We start from the raw sequence: 23,044 nt of genomic DNA, 5'->3' as shown, positions 1-23,044 counted from the left end.
TAGACCGGTTATTAGCCATGACTATGGAGAGCGTAGTCAAAAAGGTCGATTCGGAAAGCAGAAGTGAATGTTTTGCTTGTTTGTTGGTAATCAATGAAAATTATATTTGTTTTTATAGTCTGTGATGTAAGGTTAAGTAATTTAATTGGCTATTAGAGTTTAGATTGGATACCCTCTGTGTGATTATGTTGTGCTCTTTGGTGATTAATAATCATTGTTTTCTTCGCTTGCCTTTATTTAGAATTTATATATTATTTCTTTTGGTGTTTTATCTTTTCATTTTTTCTTTTGATTATTTTTGTTTCATTTTTTGTTGTGAGTATTGAGAGAGTATCTTTAATTGTGATTGGTACATGCCCTATTCGTCACCACAGGCCATTTGGATCTTTAATAGATAGTGGTTAGAGTTCTTGTTCTACCCCTGGGAGCTCGTAGTATAATTGATTTGGAAAATAAGACGGTTAATTTTTATAATTATTTTAATGAATGTATTAATAGAAATTTGGACTTTGTGGTTCCAGCTTTTAACCCCCCTGAGGATTCTAAATTTGTTTTTAGTTATGATTTTCATGATGTTGAGTATTGGCATGGTGGATCGGAAGATTTTGGGATTTTTCTTTTGAATTGTCAGGGCCTAAATACGACATTTGATTTTTTAGCGAATGTAGGTAAACTTAATCTTTTCCATGATTTTGCTTTGACGGAGACTTGGTTAAAGGACCACAATTCTGCTCTTTTAGATATACCTGGATATACTTTGTTTACTCTGAACCGGGAGTTACGTCAACACGGGGGTCTTGCGGCTTATGTTCGTGAAGATCTCCATGTTAGAGTCCGAGATGATCTAAGTGAATATAAGGAAATGGTGTGTGAAACACTAGTATTAAAAGCTAAATTGAATAATGTTCATACATATTTAGTAATTGTATATAGTCCTCCTTCTGGTTCTATTCAAGAATTTTTTGAGAATCTTCATGAACAGCTGGCAAAAGTACAAATTAGTAATAACTCTTGTTTTGTTCTAGGTGACTTTAATATTAACATGCTGGATATGGAGTCTTCTGTGACTTCTCAGTTATTAAATTTGTGTATGTCTTATGGGCTGTTCCCTACGATTAACATTCCAACTAGAGTTTCTAGGACGTCTGCAAAACTTTTGGATAACATTTTTTCCAATTCACCTTTTAGATCGCCAAGAGTCCTTGTAAATGTGGAATCTGACCACTTTGGTACTTTTGCAGATTTTGAGGTATCTATCCCTAAGCGAGAAACTCCTGAACGGAGTAAAAGAGTTGTAGTTTTTGATCGTAGTGCCCTATTAAAATTAAAAAATAATATGGTTCATATTGATTGGGTATCTCTGTTTGGAAATGAGAGTGATGTAAATACTAAATTTTCACTCTTTTATAGTAAGCTTTTAGAAATGGTTAAGGAAGTGGGAGCAGTGAAGAATTCGAATGGTCGAAAACATAATAGGAGGAAGCCATGGATAACGCATGACCTTCTTCGAAAAATAAATGTAAGAGATAGATTGTTTAAGTCACAAGTTTTAAAACCGACGGATGATAATAAAAAGCAATACCGGGTTTTTCGTAATTGTTTGAATAATCTCCTCCGTGAGGCTAAACAAAAATATTTTAGTCTGAAGTTTAAGGATGTTAAAGGTAACCCGTTGAAAACTTGGCAAATAATCCGTAATGTTATAGGTCAGCGGTCTAATATTCTACTAACTGAAGTGACTGTTAATGAGGTTATAATTGTAGATGGTACTGGGATATGTAATGAGTTTTTAAATCATTTTTGTTCAGTAGGCCTACAAATAGCCGAGATGATTTCCTCGTCTCCAGATGACACAACCTTTGGATCTACTCTACCATCTCCTGCAAATGTATCGCTAGATCTAAAGATGATTACATTAGATGAGTTAAGGGATATTATCTATAGTATGAAAAATAGTTCGTCCGGTAGTGACCTAGTTAGCCTAAAAATTCTAAAATGCATTTTCCCTTGTATATCTGGTGTTTTGATATCACTGATTAATGATTGCTTCCGTCAAGGAAGGTTTCCAGATTGTTTAAAAAATGCAAGAGTGACACCGGTTTATAAAGGTGGTGATAGAAATGATTTGGGTAATTATCGCCCAATATCAGTTTTGCCAGTTATTTCTCGTCTTATTGAAAAGTGTTTTAGTAATCGGTTGACCTATTTTTTAGAGAAGTTTAAATTGTTGAATAATAATAAGTTAGGTTTCAGAAAAGATAGGAAGACAGAGGATGCATTGATATTTTTGACTAGTATAATTAACATAGCTTTAGATGAAGGATTTAAGGTTGGTGAAGTGTTTCTAGACTTACAGAAGGCTTTTGATACAGTTGACCATGGCCTACTCCTGGAAAAATGCGAGGTCTATGGGATCCGAGGTAAAGCTCTTGACTTTATACGGAGTTTCCTTAGTAACCGGTACCAGTTTGTAGAGATGACTTGTATACAATCAGGCACCCGCCCAGTGACTAGTGGTGTCCCGCAGGGGTCAGTTCTTGGTCCGATTCTTTCTTTATTGTATATTAATGATATGTCTGATTGTATCCCAAGTTGTTGTTTTAATATTAGTGATATGGCCAAAAATCCCAGGAATGAGACGGTGTCATTATTTGCTGATGACACAGTTGCTGTTATTACCGCGAAGACAGAAGAATTACTTCAGACATCGATGAAATATGCTATTGAAAGGTTATATTCCTGGTTGAGGGTAAATAGATTAAAGAATAATCTGGGTAAGACTAATTTTGTTATTTTTTCCCGTTCACCAGATTTTTATCCATGGTTTCAGGATATTGCAACACAGTATGGAGTTTTAAAGCGGGTGTGTTCTTATAAGTACCTGGGGGTTTATATTGATGATGTTTTATCATTCAAGCGCCATGTACATTATGTTTGTAAAACCGTGTCTCGTAACCTGGGTATAATGAGAAAACTTAAGCATTTTTTTCCTCCTTTTGTTATGTGCCTTCTTTATTATTCCCTTATCCATCCATATATATTGTATTGTAGTAGCGTTTGGCTTGGAACATTTCCTTCTATTGCTCGGCCAATACAAGTTCTACAAAACAACGCTGTTCGGCTGTTAGATGGCCTACAACCCCGGGATTCGGTACGAAACGTGTATGAGCGTGTAAAGATACTGCTAGCTTCCGGATTAAGGGAGTTGTATACACTTCTATTCATTTTTAGAATTCAGAGGGGTATAAACCTCCCGTGTTTTGATAACTTGGCTAACCTGAGATCTTCTGTCCATGATTATGATACTAGGTAATCTGTAGAGATTAATATTCCACTGGTTGTTTCAGCCCAATCAATGTTTTCATTGCTTCACAGGGGGATCAGAAGTTGGAACCATCTTGATCAAAATATAAAAAATATAGGTGATATTTCTTCGTTTAAGATAGTAATTAAAGGGATGCTTTTTTAGTAAGTGTGAATTTTAGTTTTTTTTTTTTTTAATAATGATATTGGTAAATTTTTATGGCTCCCGGGGGTGATGATTATGAATATGATTGCAAATTTAATGAAAATGTTAAGGTTTGTGGTGCTGTTTGGGGACTGTGATATAGATAGGTTATTATTTTTTTCGTTTTTTTTTATTGTTTTGTTATGTTAGTGTATTTTTGCCATCCCCTTGGACAAGTTTTTATTTCTTGGGGTGGCCACTAAACTTATGTTAAATTGTTTGTTTGTTTAGAATAAATCTCTCTCTCTCTCTACCAGCATTCCTTTTTCCCCCTTTTTACAGATATTGTCAACAATTTCTAAGAGAAGTAATACGGTTTTTTAATTAATTCTTTGTTGTTGTATTTGTTACTCAACTTCGTCGTATTTGTTAAAATCCTCGGTATTAATGTTTTTAGATCTAAAATGATCAAGTTTAATAAATATGTCTGAGTCTATTAACCATTCATTTTGTATTAACTGCGTGTACCTTTAGTGACGAATACCCCATTACGTGGCATTACTGCGTCGGAAGCGGAAAAGATCAGTACATAATTTTTAGATGATTTCCAGTGACTCGGTTATTTCGGAATTTTCAGTCGATGGCGTTTTGGCATCCTTTAGGCCAAAATAGTGATTTTCTGCCATAAAATGACAAAAAACGTCACTTTAGCTGCGGTACAACCCGTGCTGCTACGTAAAAACGGTGCTAGAATTTTAATATTCGTTCCTTTGGACCTTTTCCCGTTTTTTAACACCATTGCTTTGATACGGTAACCCCTGAAAAAAAACAAGTAAACAAACAGACACGCATCCGTGATCGTCCTTTTCGGAAAAATACAAAATTCCACATTTTTGTAGATAGGGGCTTGAAAAATCTAGAAAAAGGGTCCGCTGATGCGCTTGATGCGGTATTATGCGCCAAGGTCACTCCTCCTTTTGGGGATGTTCTCTAACTATTTGGAAAATCGTTCAAATTCTCTCAGACACGTTACTTTTGGTATGTTACTTTAAATTGAATAAATTATATATTGGGAATAATTGCATCAAGTGAATTCTTTTGATGCATATATTGTTTATAAAAAAACTAATTTTTTTTAGAGTTTCGGTTGCTATTGCCCCTTTGCCTACTTAAATTTTGATTCCACGAACTGTTTGATAGCTTCCGTGAAACCATCAGTGAAAAATTTTAGATAGGTTGTGTATTTGTTGATTGCTTTTTGCTGTTTCGTAATATTTATTTTATTTTTATTTCCGAAAACACGCATTAAGGGAGCTGTTCCAAAACGGTTTTCTTAATGAACTCCCATCAAACCAGCAAATACCTAATCCAAAGAATTTTGTTTCGGTATATTCATCAGTTTGAGAATCCTCTCTCCTCAGTCTATACTGTTCTGCTCATGGTTATAAGGGCTTTGCATGTAACGCTAATAGTTATGAAGCGAGTTATGAAGCGGGGGATTAGTTGCACTCAAATCACTTTCGACTATTAAAAAGGGCATCAGCCCTTTCTATTTTCAATCGAATGAGCCCTTTTTGAAGTTCCCACGACAACTCCTTCTATACGAACTGCCCTGGTCTAAACAACAACAACAACAAAAAGTAATACATTATACCCACATCGATCTTTACTATAAAAAAGTCAAGCCTTCCAATCACTTTTGACTATTAAAAAGGGCACTAGGCCTTTCGATTTCCAATCGAATGAGCCCTTTTGGAAACGAAAACGCTTTCTATAAACATCTTATATTTCAGTTATGTTATCTAGCTGAAAGACTTGGGATGGAAGACACGTCTTTATTATGAGTTGGGCCACTAATGGGGGGTGGTCTTAGGGGAAACAAAGTTTTGTTGGTACATCCCTCAAATATTAATTATGTATCCGTCCCTGCCACTACTTGATTTTTAACCTGAGGCAGTGAGTGAATATTGAGTAATGTTTGGATTTGGAAGAAATGTATGTTCAAATAGTAATAGCTTTTAATAAAGGCTAATTTTCTGGTATCAGCTTTTAACTGGAAAATAACTTGATAAGTGGTAGTTCGTTAGCTTTTCGAAATGATAGAATTGTGGAAGCTCTTGAGACATTATTAACCAAAACCTAACGCTATGATACACAAGCGCCCATAACCAAAAAAGGATAAAAACACAATTTCTACCGTCATTTACGTAAACTTGAACTGTATGAACCCTAGCCATTGTTATTTGTTCTTAGCTTTCATCGAGAATAGCAAATTAGTTTTCTATCATTTATAGTCTAATCGAGTAAAAACCTACAGTAAAGGAATCAGCTCCCAACTGGTCCCCCGGACCCCCAAAGGCCCTCCACCGGTCCCCAAAGGTCCCCCAGGCTCCCAAAGGGCCCCGGACCCCCAAAGGCCCGCCCCCCCAGCCCAAAAGGTCCACCGGGCACCCAAAGGACCAATCGGTCCTCAAGGGCCTCCAGACCCACAAAGGCTCTCTCCGGGCTCCCCAAAGAGCCCCATCCCCATTTTTTAATACTTTTTTATTTGTTTATTGATATAATGCATATATATACAATAATGTCTTTAAATCTTCACTTTAGATTTCTTCTTCTTCGGTGTATAGGCAACTGACGTGAACCACTAGTGCTGGTAAATCATTTGGATTCACTCTAGACTAACCCTGATTCGTTAGCCTAACCTGACCAGAAAAGAAAGGGAACATTTTCGATTTCGAAACAATTTTATTGAATAATTACAACAACATCAATAATACTATGCATGTACAATTAGCGTTAGAGTTTATTGTCTTCGATATGTTTCACTAATGCACTTAAAGCACATTGAAGTCTATTCACATGTGCTATATCAACTTTTGCGGCGAAACATAATTGATCCTCCATTTTAAATTTGCTCATGGATATCACATATCTTGCATATACTGCATCCCATTCAAGACAAAGCCGTGATCCTTTCGTGATTTCCACTGCAATATTTGGTGCTCTTGTATTATTATCATCAACTCCACTATCAACTTCTAATAGGGTAAACAGTCCACTCATCGTCATCAACACAAATATATATCCAAATAAGTAAAGTCAAAACTGTTCTTCTTCTCACTCCTTGGAATTCTATTCACTGACTGATAAAACCATAGCAAAAATCCTTTATTCATATTCACCCCATCTCTCATATTTAGCCAAGCCCTCTGTTGGGATGAGAAGGGGAGATATAACTTACTCGCTGATTGGCTGAGAAGGACTCACGTGATCTAACTATTTCCTGGAAACTCATAACATTTGCGTCGAGCATATCCAGTGTCACTGTCAAAAACCATACAACAGGAACATGAATTGCTGTTGACAATCATAAATGTGACAAAGTTCCTGTTTTTTCATTCTCACTGACAAAAACCATACAAACAGACATAAATGTGAGAAAATTCCTGTTTTTTCATTCGCACTGACAAAAACCATAAAAACATCCATGAAAAACATCAAATAAATCGACCAATACAGATAACCATCCAGGGGAGTAATTTGATATCCAGGGGGGTGTTCCCGGGTCCCAAAGTTTATTGCGTTGAAACTCATAGTGGGGATAAAAAGAAGGTGTGTAAAGGGGTGCCTACACATTTTGTAATTTACATATTCTCTTGATTTTTCAAAGTTCATTTTGAATTTCTTTCATTGAAATGCAAGAGTTGGAATATTTCAGTAGTGTTTTGTCGTGGTTTACCATGTCACAGTTAAATTCTCTTGATTTTTCAAAGATCATTTTGGTTTTCTTTCGTTGGAATGCAAGAGCTGGAATATTTCAGCAGTGTTTTGTTGTGGTTTACCTTGTCACACTTACATTCTCTTATTTTTTCAAAGTTCATTTTGAACTTCTTTCGTTGAAATGTAAGAGTTGGAATATTTCAGTAGTGTTTTGTCATGGTTTACAGTGTCACAGTTAAATTCTCTTAATTTTTCAAAGTTCATTTTGAATTTCTTTCGTTGAAATGCAAGAGTTCGAATATTTCAGTAGTGTTTTGTTATGGTTTACCTTGTCACAGTTACATTTTCGTGATTTTTCAAAGTTCATTTTGAATTTCTTTCGTTGAAATGCAAGAGTTGGAATATTTCAGTAGTGTTTTGTTGTGGTTTACCTTGTCAGAGTTACGTTCTTTTTATTTTTCAAAGTTCATTTCGAATTTCTTTAATTGAAATGCAAGAGCAGGAATGTTTCAGTAGTGTTCTGTCGTGGTTTACATTGTCATAGTTACATTCTCTTGATTTTTCAAAGTTCATTTGAATTTCTTTCATTGAAATTCAAGAGTTGGATTATTCCAGCAGTGTTTTGATGTGTTTTACCTTGTCATAGTTACATTTTCTTAATTTTTCAAAGTTCATTTGAATTTCTTTCGTTGAAATGTGAGAGTTGGAATATTTCAGTAGTGCTTTGTCGTGGTTTACCTTGTCACAGTTACATTCTCTTGATTTTTCAAAGTTAATTTCGAATTTCTTTCATTGAAATGCAAGAGTTGGACTATTTCAGTAGTGTTTTGTCGTGGTTTACCATGTCACAGTTACATTCTCTTAATTTTTCAAAGTTCATTTGAATATCTTTCGTTGAAATGTGAGAGTTGGAATATTTCAGTAGTGCTTTGTCGTGGTTTACCTTGTCACAGTTACATTCTCTTGATTTTTCAAACTTCATTTCGAATTTATTTCATTGAAATGCAAAAGTTGGACTATTTCAGTAGTGTTTTGTCGTGGTTTACCATTTCAAAGTTACATTCTCTTGATTTTTCAAAGTTCATTTTGGATTTCTTTCGTTGAAATGCAAGAGTTGGAATTTTTCAGTAGTGTTCCGTCATTGTTTACCATGTCACAGTTACATTTTCTTGATTTTTCAAAGTTCATTTTGATTTTCTTTCATTGAAATGCAAGAGTTGGAATATTTCAGTAGTGTTTTGTCATGGTTTACCTTGTCACAGCTACATTCTCTTGATTTTTCAAATTTCATTTTGGTTTTCTTTCGTTATAATGCAAGAGTTGGAATATTTCAGTAGTGATTTGTTGTGGTTTACCTTGTCACAGTTACATTCTCTTGATTTTTCAAAGTTCATTTTGGTTTTCTTTCGTTGAAATGCAAGAGTTGAATTATTTCAATAGTGTTTGTCATGGTTTACCTTGTCATAGTTACATTCTCTTGATTTTTCAAAGATCATTTTGAATTTCTTTCATTAAAATGCAAGAGTTGGAATATTTCAGTAGTTTTTTTGTTGTGGTTTACCCTGGCACAGTTACATTCTCTTGATTTTTCAAAGTTCATTTGAATTTCTTTCGTTGAAATGCAAGAGTGGAATATTTCAGTAGTATTTTGTCGTGGTTTACCTTTTCATAGTTACATTCTCTTAATATTTCAAAGTTCATTTTGAATTTCTTTCGTTGAAATGCAAGAGTTAAAATATTTCAGTAGTATTTTATCGTGGTTTACCATGTCACAGTTACATTGTCTTGATTTTTCAAAGTTTATTTTGAATTTCTTTCATTGAAATGCATGAGTTGGATTATTTCAGTAGTGTTTTGTCGTGGTTTACCATGTCACACTTAAACTCTCTTGATTTTTCAAAGCTCATTTTGGATTTCTTTCACTGAAATGCAAGAGTTGGATTATTTCAATAGTGTTTTGTTGTGGTTTACCTAGTCACAGTTACTTTCTCATAATTTTTCAAAGTTTATTTTGAATTTCTTTCGTTGAAATGCAAGAGTTGGAATATTTCCGTAGTGTTTTGTTGTGGTTTACCTTGTCAAAGTTACATTCTCTTTATTTTTCAAAATTCATTTTGAATGTCTTTCGTTGAAATGCAAGAATTGGATTATTTCAGTTGTGTTTTCTCATAGTTTAACTTGTAAAACTTACATTCTCTTGATTTTTCAAAGTTTATTTTGGATTTATTTCATTGAAATTCAAGAGATGGAATATTTCAGTAGTGTTTTGTCGTTGTTTACCTTATCACAGTTACATTCTCTTGATTTTTCAAAGTTCATTTTTGGATTTCTTTCATTGAAATGCAGTTGAATATTTCAGGTTGTCTGTACTGTAGTTAGATTTCATGAATCATTGAATCAGTAGTGTTTTGTTGTGGTTCACATTGTCACATTTACATTCTCTTGATTTTTCAAAGTTCATTTTGAATTTCTTTCATTGAAATGCAAGAGTTGGAATATTTCAGTAGTGTTTTGTCATGGTATACCATGTTACAGTTACATTCTCTTTTATTTTTCAATTTCCTTATGGATTTATTTTTTTTAAATGTGTTTTGTTATGCTTTAAATTGACACAGTTACATTTTCATGATTTTTCAAAGTTCATGGGGATTTCTTTCGTTGAAATGAAAGAGTTGGACTATTTCAGTAGTGTTTTGTTATGATTTACCTTGTCACAGTTAGATTCACTTAATTTTTCAAAGTTCATTTTGGAATTTCTTTCATTGAAATGCAAGAGTTGGAATATTTCAGTAGTGTTTTGTCATGGTTTACCATGTCACAGTTACATTCTCTTGATTTTTCAATGTTCATGATGGTTTTATTTCCTTGAAATTTGTTTTTGCTGTGCTTAATCCTGACATAGTTACATTCTATTGATTTTTCAAAGTTCATTGGGATTTCTTTCATTGCAATGAAAGAGTTGGAAGAATTCATTATTGGTTTGTCATGCTTTACCTTGTCAAAGTTATATTCTCTTTATTTTTAAAAGTTAATTTTGAATTTACTTTCATTGAAATGCAAGAGTTGGAATATTTCAGTAGTGTTTTGTTGTGGTTTACCTTGTCACAGTTAGATTCTCTTAATTTTTCAAAGTTTATTTTGATTTTCTTTCATTGAAATGCAAGAGTTGGATTATTTCAATAGTGTTTTGTCATGGTTTACCATGTCACAGTTACATTCTCTTGATTTTTCAAAGTTCATGATGGATTTCTTTCGTTGAAATGTGTTTTGCTATGCTTTACCTTGACACAGTTACATTTTCTTGATTTTTCAATGTTCATACGGATTTCTTTCGTTGAAATACAAGAGTGAGAATTTTTTAGTAGTGTTTTGTCGTGGTTTAAATTGTCACAGTTACATTCTCTGGATTTTTCAAGGTTCATTTTGAATTTATTTCGTTGAAATACAAGAGTTTGGAATATTTCAGTAATGTTTTCTTGTGGTTTATCTTGTCAAACTTACATTCTCTTAATCTTTCATAGTTCATTATGAATTTCTTTTTTATTAAAGTGCAAGAGTCAGATTAGGTTAGGTTTTTTGAAGAAGCGCAAAATTTTCAAGTTCTCTTTTGAATTTTCTTAAAGAAAAGAAAAAAGATATAGTCCAATTCTAACTTTTTCCAAAGAAAATAAAAAATCTCCAACCTTTTAATAAACATTTTAAGCGTTTGACATTCTAACATATCCTAAAATAATGGAAATATAACAAAGTAATGTATAATATATTTTAATGAAATAACAACATGTAGTATATTAACACAAAAATATATTTCAGATATTATTAAACATTATTAACATCGTCGAACAATTCTAGACATTTTGAATATGTTCCATAAAATAATTTATCATGTTCTCTTTTGATACTAGAGTTACTTGCTTCTCTTAGTTCATAACCAGTATAATAATCATTCCTCCATTTTGTGTCATATGCAATTTTTACAGGGGTGTCACCAACTGACCCAATCTGTATTTCTTCTTTAGTATTATTTGATTCATTGACTAAATGATCTATAGCAGTAATAATGCTCACTTACGCTTCATTTTCCATCACTTTATCATTATAATCATTGATTAAATTGTATGCCAATGCCTTTTTTATTTTGCCAGCGATTTCACCGTCTATTCTCACACTGTGTTTACACAGGTAACAGTTCTGGCAGGTAGACATGATATGATTTATTACACTAGTGCAGCAGTAGGCCTTTCTTTTCCTCTTTGCTTTCATTTCAATAGTAATACCAGAACGATGGGAATAGGATCTATCAATAGGTATCGTGTTACCAGAACCATTAGCAAGAAGATGACCATCTTCATCAACTATTATTTTTAAGATGACATTCTCCTTTAGCACTATCATCTCTGGTGCTCTCACTTTCGCATATCCACCTTGGGTAATGTTGAATGATTTCGATATTCCAAAGAAATTTTGCTTTTCACTATCATGACAGCGCACACAAACATTTCCAATAAGATCTCCATAAGTGCCTGTATAATATTTTAAATAACTATATGTGTCGGAATTCAACACAACGATGATTTTCTCGTGTGTACAGACTTTCGCTGAATAATTCATTTTCATTTGTTTTCTAAGAATGATACAAGGGGTTTATCCGGCCAAAGTGTTAAGGTTACTGATTTAATACCTACATTTAACTAGTTAGTGTCGATAACCAGCCAGATAGCATCACTGAGACAGCCGCATAGTTTCTATGACCAACCATAAAGTATAATTGATACAACCATATGAATAAATATCAATAAATAAATAGAAAAATTTCTCCATGTTTAAGTTAGGTTGGATTAGGTTAGCTTATCATGAGTCCCCCCCCCAAAGGTCACCCCCCCCAAGGATCCCCGGAGAGCCCCCTCCCTCCCACCCCCCCCTTTCCCACTACATAGAAATACAAAAACCATAGGTTAGATTAGGTTAGGTTAGGCTAGATTAGGTTAGGTTAGGTTAGCCTACGTACGCACGCGTACGTAGGCTAACCTAACCTAATCTGGCCTAACCTAATCTAACCTATGGTTTTTATATTTCTATGTAGTGGGAAAGGGGGGGGTGGGAGGGAGGGGCTCTCGGGGATCCTGGGGGGTGACCTTTGGGGGGGGGACTCATGATAAGCTAACCTAATCCAACCTAACTTAAACACGGAGAAATATTTCTATTTATTTATTAATATTTATTCATATGGCTGTATCAATTATACTCTATGGTTGGTCATAGACACTATGCGGCTGTCTCAGTGATACTCTATGGCTGGTTATCGACACTAACTAGTTAAATGTAGGTATTAAATCAGTAATTTTCACACTTTGGCAGGATAAACACCTTGTGTCATACTTAGAAAAAAGTGAAAATGAATTATTCAGCGAAAGTATGCACACACGATAAAATCATCGTCGTGTTGAATGCCGACATAGATCGTTATTTAAACTATGAGACAAGCATTTATGGAGATCTTATTGGAAATGTATGTGTGCGTTGTCATGATAGTGAAAAGCTAAATTTCTTTGGAATATCAAAATCATTCAACATTGCCCAAGGTGGATATGCGAGAGTGAGAGCACCAGAGATGATAGTGCTAAAGGAGAATGCCAACTTAAAAATAATAGTTGATGAAGATGGTCATCTTCTTGCTAATGGTTCTGGTAACACGATACCTATTGATAGATCCTATTCCCATCGTTCTGGTATTACTATTGAAATGAAAGCAAGAGAAAAGAAAGGCCTACTGCTGCACTAGTGTAATAAATCATATCATGTCTACCCGCCAGAACTGTTATCTGTGTAAACACAGTGTGAGAATAGATGGTGAAATCGATGGCAAAATAAAAAAGGCATTGGCATACAATATCATCAATGATTATAATGATAAATTGATGGAAAATGAAGCGTAAGTGAGCATTATTACTACTATAGATCATATAGTCAATGAATCAAATAATACTAAAGAAGAAATACAGACTGAGTCAGTTGGTGACACCCCTGTAAAAATTGTATATGACACAAAATGGATGAATGATTATTCTACTGCTTATGAACTAAAAGAAACAAGTAACTCTAGTATCGAAAGAGAGCATGAACAATTATTTTTTTGAACAGACTCGAAATGCTTAAAGCTATTTAACGATGTTAATAATGTATAATAATATATGAAACATATTTTTATGTTAATATGCTACATGTTGTTATTTCATTAAAAATTTATTATACATTAATTTGTTATATTTCAATTATTTTAGGATATGTTAGAATGTAAAACGCTTAAAATGTTTATTAAAAGATCGGATATTTTTTATTTTCTTCGGTAAAAATTAGAATTTGACCAGATCTTTTTTCTTTTATTTAGGAAAATTAAGAAGAGAACATGAACATTTTACGCTTTTACAAAAAACCTAACATAATCTGATTCCTGCACTTAAATGTAAAAGAAATTCATAATGAACTTTGAAAGATCAAGAGAATGAAACTGTGACAAGGTAAACAACAACAAAACACTACTGAATTATTCCAACTCTTGCATTTCAACGAAAGAAATCCAAAATGATATTTGAAAAATCAAGAGAAATGTAAGTGTGACAAGGTAAACCACAACAAAACACTACTGAAATATTCCAACTCTAGCATTTCAACGAAAGAAATCCGTATGAACATTGAAAAATCAAGAAAATGTAACTGTGTCAAGGTAAAGCATAGCAGAACACATTTCAACGAAAGATATCCATCATTAACTTTGAATAATCAAAATAATGCAACTTTGACATTTGAAACAAAGACAAAAAACTATTGAAATTTTCCAACTCTTTCATTTCAATTAAAGAAATTAAACATGAAATTTGAAATTTAAATAGACTATAATTGTGAAAAGGAAAACGACAACAAAACACAACTGAAATATTCCAACCCTTTCATTTCAATGAAAAAAAATCAAAAATGAACTTTGAAAAATCAATAGAATGTAACTGTGACAAGGTAAACCACAACAAAACACTACTGAAATCATCCAACTCTTGCATTTCAACGAAAGAAATCCCAATGAACATTGAAAAATCAAGAAAATGTAACTGTGTCATGGTAAAGCATAGCAAAAACACATTTCAACGAAAGAAATCCATCATGAACATTGAAAAATCAAGAGAATGTAACTGTGACATGGTAAACCATGACAAAACACTACTGAAATATTCCAACTCTTGCATTTCAATGAAAGAAATTCCAAAATGAACTTTGAAAAATTAAGTGAATCTAACTGTGACAAGGTAAATCATAACAAAACACTACTGAAATAGTCCAACTCTTGCATTTCAACGAAAGAAATCCCAATGAACTTTGAAAAATCATGAAAATGTAACTGTGTCAAGGTAAAGCATAACAAAACACATTTCAACGAAAGAAATCCATAATGAATTTGAAAAATCAAAGAGAATGTAACTGTGACATTGTATACCATGACAAAACACTACTGAAATATTCCAACTCTTGCATTTTAATGAAAGAAATTCAAAATGAACTTTGAAAAATTATGAGAATTTAACTGTGACAATGTTAACCACAACAAAACACTACTGAAATATTCCAACTCTTGCATTTCAATGAAAAAAATTCAAAATGAAGTTTGAAAAATTAAGAGAATCTAACAGTGACAAGGTAAACCACGACAAAACACTACTGAAATTTTCCAACTCTTGCATTTCAATGAAAGAAATCCAAAAATGAACTTTGAAAAATAAAGAGAATGTAACTGTGATAAGGTAAACCACGACAAAACACTACTGAAATATTCCATCTCTTGCATTTCAATCAAATAAATCCAAAATAAACTTTGAAAAATCAAGAGAATGTAAGTGTGACAAAGTAAACTATGACAAACCACAACTGAAATATTCCAACTATTGAATTTCAGCGAAAGAAATTCCAACATGAACTTTGAAAAACCTAGAGATTGTAAGTGTGACAAGGTAAACCACAACAAAACACTACTGAAATAATCCAACTCTTGCATTTCAACGAAAGAAATTCAAAATAAACTTTGAAAAATTATGAGAAAGTAACTGTGACTAGGTAAACCACAACAAAACACTATTGAAATAATCCAACTCTTGCATTTCAGTGAAAGAAATCCAAAATGAGCTTTGAAAAATCAAGAGAGTTTAAGTGTGACAGGGTAAACCACGACAAAAAACTACTGAAATAATTCAACTCATGCATTTCAATGAAAGAAATTCAAAATGAACTTTGAAAAATCAAGACAATGTAACTGTGACATGGTAAACCACGATAAAACACTACTGAAATATTTTAACTCTTGCATTTCTACGAAAGAAATTCAAAATAAACTTTGAAATATTAAGAGAATGTAACTATGAAAAGGTAAACCACGACAAAATACTACTGAAATATTCCAACTCTTGCATTTCAACGAAAGAAATTCAAATGAACTTTTAAAAAATCAAAAGAATGTAACTGTGACAGGGTAAACCACAACAAAAAAACTACTGAAATATTCCAACTCTTGCATTTTAATGAAAGAAATTCAAAATGATCTTTGAAAAATCAAGAGAATGTAACTATGACAAGGTAAACCATGACAAACACTATTGAAATAATTCAACTCTTGCATTTCAACGAAAAAAAAACCAAAATGAACTTTGAAAAATCAAGAGAATGTAACTGTGACAAGGTAAACCACAACAAAACACTACTGAAATATTCCAACTCTTGCAATTCAACGAAAGAAAACCAAAATGATCTTTGAAAAATCAAGAGAATTTAACTGTGACATGGTAAACCACGACAAAACACTTCTGAAATATTCCAACTCTTGCATTTCATTGAAAGAAATTCAAAATGAACTTTGAAAAATCAAGAGAATGTAACTTTCACACGGTAAACCACGACAAAACACTACTGAAATAATCCAACTCTTGCATTTGAACGAAAGAAATTCGAAATGAAGTTTGAAAAATCAAGAGAATGTAACTGTGACAAGGTAAACCACAACAAAGCACTACTGAAATATTCCAACTCTCACATTTCAACGAAAGAAATTCAAATTAACTTTGAAAAGTCAAGAAAATGTAACTGTGACATGGTAAAGCACAAAAAAAACTGAAATAATCCAACTCTTGCATTTCAATGAAAGAAATTCAAATGAACTTTGAAAAATCAATAGAATGTAACTATGACAATGTAAACCACGACAAAACACTACTGAAATATTCCTGCTCTTGCATTTCAATTAAAGAAATTCGAAATGAACTTTGAAAAATAAAAAGAACGTAACTCTGACAAGGTAAACCACAACAAAACACTACTGAAATATTCCAACTCTTGCATTTCAACGAAAAAAATTCAAAATGAACTTTGAAAAATCACGAAAATGTAACTGTGACAAGGTAAACAATGACAAAACACTACTGAAATATTCGAACTCTTGCATTTCAACGAAAGAAATTCAAAATGAACTTTGAAAAATTAAGAGAATGTAACTGTGACAAGGTAAACCATGACAAAACACTACTGAAATATTCCAACTCTTACATTTCAACGAAAGAAGTTCAAAATGAACTTTGAAAAAATAAGAGAATGTAAGTGTGACAAGGTAAACCACATGAAAACACTACTGAAATATTCCAGCTCTTGCATTCCAACGAAAGAAAACCAAAATGATCTTTGAAAAATCAAGAGAATTTAACTGTGACATGGTAAACCACGACAAAACACTACTGAAATATTCCAACTCTTGCATTTCAATGAAAGAAATTCAAAATGAACTTTGAAAAATCAAGAGAATATGTAAATTACAAAATGTGTAGGCACCCCTTTACACACCTTCTTTTTATCCCCACTATGAGTTTCAACGCAATAAACTTTGGGACCCGGGAACACCCCCCTGGATATCAAATTACTCCCCTGGATGGTTATGTGTGTTGGTCGATTTATTTGATGTTTTTCATGGATGTTTTTATGGTTTTTGTCAGTGAGAATGAAAAAACAGGAACTTTCTCACATTTATGTCTGTTTTTATGTTTTTTGTCAGTAAGAATGGAAAAACAGGAACTTTGTCACATTAATGATTGTCAACAGCAATTCATGTCTGTTTTAGGGTTTTTGTCGGTAAGAGTGGATATGGTTGATGCGAATGTTATGAGTTTCACGGAAATAGTTAGATAATTTGTCTTTTTCTCAACCAATCAGCGAATCAGTTACATCCCCCATCTCAGCACAAAAGAAGGTGGACTACACAGTAATGGCGGAAGGCCTGTGAAGAAAGGGTTTTTTCTAGAGTTTTATTAGTCTGTGAATAGAATTCAAAGGAGTGAGAAGAAGAAGAACAGTTTGACTTTACTCATTTGGATATATATTTGTGTTGATGACGTTTACCCTATTAGAAGTTGAGAGTGGAGTTAATGATAATAATACAAGAGCACAAGGCATTGCAGTGGATATCACGAAAGGATCACGTCTTTGTCTGGAAAGGGATGCAGTATATGCAAGATATGTGATATCCTTGAGCACATTTAAAATGGAGGATCAATTATGTTTTGCCGCAAAAGTAGATATATCACAAGTGAATCGACTTCAATGTGATTAAAATGCATTATTGAAATATATCGAAGATAATAAACTCAATCGCGAGTTGTACATGCATAGTATTATTGGTATTGTTGTAATTATTCAATAAAATTGTTTCGAAATCGAAAATATTCCCTTTCTTTTCTGGCTAGGGCTAACGAATCAGGGTCAGTCTAGAGTGAATCCAAATGATTTACCAGCACTAGTGGTTCACGTCAGATGCCTATACACCGAAGAAGAAGAAATCTAAAGTGAAGATTTAAAGACATTATTGTATATATATGCATTATATCAATAAACAAATAAAAAAGTATTAAAAAATGGGGATGGGGCTCTTTGGGGAGCCCGGGGAGAGCCTTTGTGGGTCTGGAGGCCCTTGAGGACCGATTGGTCCTTTGGGAGCCCAGTGGACCTTTGGGGCTCGGGGGGAGGGCCTTTGGGGGTCCGGGGCCCTTTGGGGGTCCGGGGCCCTTTGGGAGCCTGGGGGACCTTTGGGGACCGGTGGAGGGCCTTTGGGGGTCCGGGGGGCCCGTTGGGAGCCTGGGGGACATTTGGGGACCGGGTGCAGGCCTTGGGGACCCCGGGGGTCTTTTGGGAGCGCGATGTGCCTTTGGGGGCCCGGGGAGGGCCTGGGGGAGGGGTGGGGGTGGGTGTGTAGCCTGAGCAACGCGGGTAGACGGGGGGGTTCCTTGCGGTTGGAGTGAGGTAGAGTGAAGCCACATGTATTAGTGTAGGGTGATCGGGTCCCTGCCGGGTTGGGATAGAGGACCTCAGGACACTGTTCATATGGACCTTGTGTATTATAACGACCACACTCAAAATCTCTTCTAAAATCATCTTTTAAATCATCTTTTAAAATGTCTCTAACTGTTTCGCCGAAATAATTCCATAAGCTGTCTAATACCGTTTCGCCCAAATAATCCCCTAAAAGTAATTTCTGTGTGTTCCTTTTGTTTTTTGGCATCTCTGTGCTTTCACATTTCAAATTTCTAGGAAACCCTTTCCTACGATAATCTCTTCATCTCATAAATTTTCCTATCTAAACTATTATGGTTTTTTTAGAATATCAATTTATACCTCAGACTTAAATCTCAGTGAAGCCGTATTTGAAAATAGAATTTCTCTTTCTTTAGTCTCCCGCATATTTCCAAGATAACATGTGATGTCATTTATAATTCCTGACACTAAAGATCAATGAAGCCCTATTTAAAAATAGAATATTAATTTTTCTCTCTGACCTAAAGAACGTTTATCCCTCAGACCTAAGATAAAAGAAGCCTTGATGTTCCTTAATTCCCTCTTCTTGACTCAATTATTTCCCCCGCCGAGTATGAAAATAAATTTCACAGGTCAGGGTAGCCTAAAGATCAAATAAACAATAATGTTTCTTAATTGCCCCTTCGTGAATCAATAATTTTCCCGCCGATTATGTAAATCAATTTCTCAGGTTAGGCTAGCCAAACAACAATGAAGCCATGTTTGTTTCTTAATTCCCCCTTCGTGAACCAATAATTCCCCCATCGATTATGTAAATCACCCCAATGTCATTACACCTGGACAAACAACAGCAAATAAATCGACCTTGAAACATCCTTCAAAGTGAGAAAATTTATGTTTTTCCAAGTGAGAAAATTCCTGTTTTTTCATTCTCAGTGAGAAAACCATAAACCACGTGGTACTCGTGTGAGTTTTAAAAAAAAGTGTCCGGATCGGGATTCGAAGGGGTATTGTACTCGTGGGAGTCAATAAGGCCTTTCTACTAAATAGTACTTTCGTGCTATTTTGGCAGTATTTTGACAACCCTGAGCACGTGGTACAGTCCTAAACATAATAAAATAGTGCTAAAATAGCACTTTCGTACGACAAATGACAACCCTGGTCTTGACCCACTATTTTCTAACGATTCTATGTCAATGTTGTTTGTCCACCTTTGTGTCACTTGTCTGGGGGTATTTGTTAATTTTTGCACTCTTACTTTTTGACCCATTAGGAAAATAATTTTTGGGTTTTTTCCGACACTGTGTAAATGGGCTGAATAAGCAAAAAATGAGCTACAAAATGACATTTTGTAAGAAATAAATAGCTTTTACAAGTTTGCCTCTAGTCAGAATGTTTGGGAATCAAGGCTCTATATTTTCCATAATTTATATTAAGCAAGCTAAAAAAAAAATCTTTAGCTTTTAGTCTCATACTTAGCTTCAATTAATAATTTTTACGATTGTATTGTGTGTATTTATGGGTTTTGCTACCTATAAAAGGGTATGTGCATGTCCCATTCTTAGAGGCTCTAACACAAAAAAGCACATTTTTAACCCATTCTTGTCTCATTTTTTTGTGGGTCATGACGTTCTTCAGATCAATGTCAGAGGGGAATCTTCCCGTCATCCTTATCCCTCTTCTGTATCTAGGTATTGGTAAAACGACCCTTATATTCAGTCTTTCTCTTACTCTATGAATACCCCTTTTTTCTGTCTTTCTGACAAAAAGCTTTTGCTTGGAATACAATTTATAAATGCACTACTTTACAGGATATTTTACACTTATGTCAATCATTTACCATGATTGCTGGCGTGCCCGTACCTAGGGGAAAGGTATAGTCCTATTCCCCTTACCTATTGGATAATAGGTAATATTGGGCCCGAAAATGCATTATTCATGTTTTCGAAGTCCCAAAGGTTCGAGAATTTATCGTATGCCCCCTTCCCCAATTACCCTTTATACTCCCGCCTGTCTACACTCTATTGCAGATGGATTGGCCATAGATAATGTCGCGCTGTCAGCTCATCTATGTATAGATTTCTGGACAAAAATCTTGGATGATTTGGCCAAAAATCTTAATATGGTCGATGTGAATTTCAAAGGGCCAGGCCCTTTACTTTTTGTTTAAACGCAATTACTTTGTAATGTCAAAATTTATTTCTGGTTATTTTTTTTTTCAGGCGATGTTCGACATATCCTATTTTCGAAAAGATCCCCGGCCTTTTTTCGAATTTGCCGGTGAATTATGGCCTGGTCAGTTTAAGCCTTCGCTGTGTCATAGGTACGTTTTTTTGTTGTTGTTTTTTTCGTCTTTATGTACGCACTTTAGTTTGACTTCATCTAAGTTTTTCCAAAAGTAGGAAATTTTACTTTTATCTTTGCTAAGTCGGTCTCAAATTAAATTTCTAAGAATAGAATTTTATTTTCAAAATTTCTATTACAGCATGGCTGCTGAATTTCAATTTCGTGTCAAAATACATAAAAAAGAAAAGAAAAAAAAAGAGTCAACGCTTAGTTAAAAAGTCAAAGAATAAAAAATAAATAGATAACAATAAAATGTATGACTAGTTTTCCTGGCTATTATACAGCTCAACAAAACTAGAAACAAAACTCTTGCGAGGAATTTCATGCTTAGCGGGGATGGGAGTCAGTTTGGGGATTTTTTTGGGATTTTATACGGGACGGTCTATTGCGGGTGGGATGGTAGGGTTCGGAGATGATGGGACGTAATCGGGGAACAGACAGGGTCTTGGTACCAAAACGAAAGGATAGGAGGTTCCTTCTCTCGGCCAACGTGGTGAGCTTGAACTTACCTAGTAGGTAATGATATGGAACCTTCCCTTCACCATTTATGATTCTATTTGCTCGTTTTTGGATATTTTCAATCATATAGATATGCTCTGAAGAAAGACCGAAATGCCACATTGGACGAGCAAACTTAAGTATTGGCTGAATAAAAGAACAATAAAGTTGGAGAAGATCCTTAGGGGGGCAAAAAAGTTTTAATAAAAGTTGTTGAAGGGAAACCGAAGGGGAAGCTTGTTTGAGGATGTTTTGAACATGGGCGTCCCGCATCAAGTCAGCAGTAATTATCACCCCAAGTAGTTCAATGCATGTGACAGAGATTTTGGGAGAAATGGAGTTTGTGAAAGTGGGGGGATGATTTTAAAAAATTAACTGTCATAACTGACAAATTATTAGGGTTAACTTTCATCTTCGACAAAATTATTAGGGTTAACTTTCATCTTCATCTTTCATCCTCCTGTGTGACATTGTTAGGCTAAGTAATGTCATAATTGAGCTTTTAATATTTCGTCGGCAAACCTCAAGTGCAGACAGGTCGTCCAAATACTTCCATCACTCTGTGTGGTCAGTCATGAGGCTATTAACCATTATAAAGAATAAAATGGGACCCATCAGAGTTTCCTGGGGCACCCCACAAAAGATAGGAAGGGGATCGGAATAAACATTTTTATATTTAAACATTTGAGAACGATTTGTTAAAAAGGAGGCAACAATTTTATCTAGAAAGGGGCTCACTTGAAACTCTGTTAGCAGTTTATTTACAAGGATATTGTGGTCAATTAGGTCGAACGCTTTCTGGAGATCAATTAATAAAAGATTCAACCAAGCATCAGGGTTTTCAAGGTTTTTAAGAATGGTGTCAAGAAGACTCACAAGGTAGTGTGAAGTAGATGTCTCCTTCAGGTTTCCAAACTGATGTAAATCAATAAGTTCAAGAATCTCTGCCTTTAACCATTTAGCTAAGAAACCCTCGTACATTTTTGAAAAAACTGGGATTAAGGTGATTGGTTGTACTCCCAGTAAAATCGTTCACGCATCCCTTCTTTTGGATTGGAGTAATATAGCCCAGCTTCCAGCACGACGGGTAACATCCGGAATTACTAATATCATTAAAAATACTAACAGGGGGTGTTGATAGTTTATCAGAGAATGCTTTTATTTGACCGATTGGGATATCAATGGGGCAAAAACTATTTTTTTCAGTTTCTGTATTTTTTCTATTATTTGCTTCCCTGAAATTTCCGGTATTTTATCTCTTGGAGTTTCAGGGACTAGCTGGTTTTCCGAGAGGGGGGGGACGTTTGCACAATACTAGCTAGGTGTTTGTTAAGCTCATTGGCTGTCTGTTCAGGCAGTTCATCCAGAAGAAAATCAAGGTTGTTGTACGAGTGACTCCTATTTCTTTCACTTTCTTAAACCATTGCTGCGGTTTGCTCTGTTTTAAGTAATTTAATTTATTCTTACCATAACGAGAATCAGCACGGCGTATTTCTTTTTTTGCTTACAGAGGGTGAAGGCTTCCTCTTTCTTTCCAAGGCGAAAAAGTTTTAGTTTCAAATGGATTAGTCCTTTTATTTTTTCATTAATGTAAGGTTTATCTGAGGAACATACCTTCTTGGTAACCTCTGGGAAACAATTTTGGTAATTTGTCATTAATTTTGTTTGAAACAAACTAACCTTTGAATTAAGATTTACACA

General features: G+C 34.3%; 1 protein-coding gene across 2 annotated transcripts in view; it reads left to right on the top strand.

Annotated features, from left to right (window-relative positions):
• The window catches only part of LOC148954839 (NAD-dependent protein deacetylase sirtuin-1-like), a 139,934-nt gene that overhangs the window by 46,688 nt on the left and 70,202 nt on the right, over nucleotides 1-23,044 (top strand). For both annotated transcript variants that reach the window (XM_089098855.1, XM_089098847.1), the window contains exon 6: nucleotides 20,722-20,822. In XM_089098855.1, coding sequence (XP_088954981.1) covers nucleotides 20,722-20,822 — 101 coding nt within the window. The remainder of the gene's footprint in view (nucleotides 1-20,721; nucleotides 20,823-23,044) is intronic.

This window comes from Artemia sp. Qi Xiang Cuo, chromosome 2 (genome assembly GCF_049724085.1).
Source record: "Artemia sp. Qi Xiang Cuo chromosome 2, ASM4972408v1, whole genome shotgun sequence".
Lineage (NCBI taxonomy): Eukaryota > Metazoa > Arthropoda > Branchiopoda > Anostraca > Artemiidae > Artemia > Artemia sp. Qi Xiang Cuo.
The sequence above is the reverse complement of the archived record's forward strand: the minus strand, read 5'-3'. Positions and strand labels throughout refer to the sequence as shown.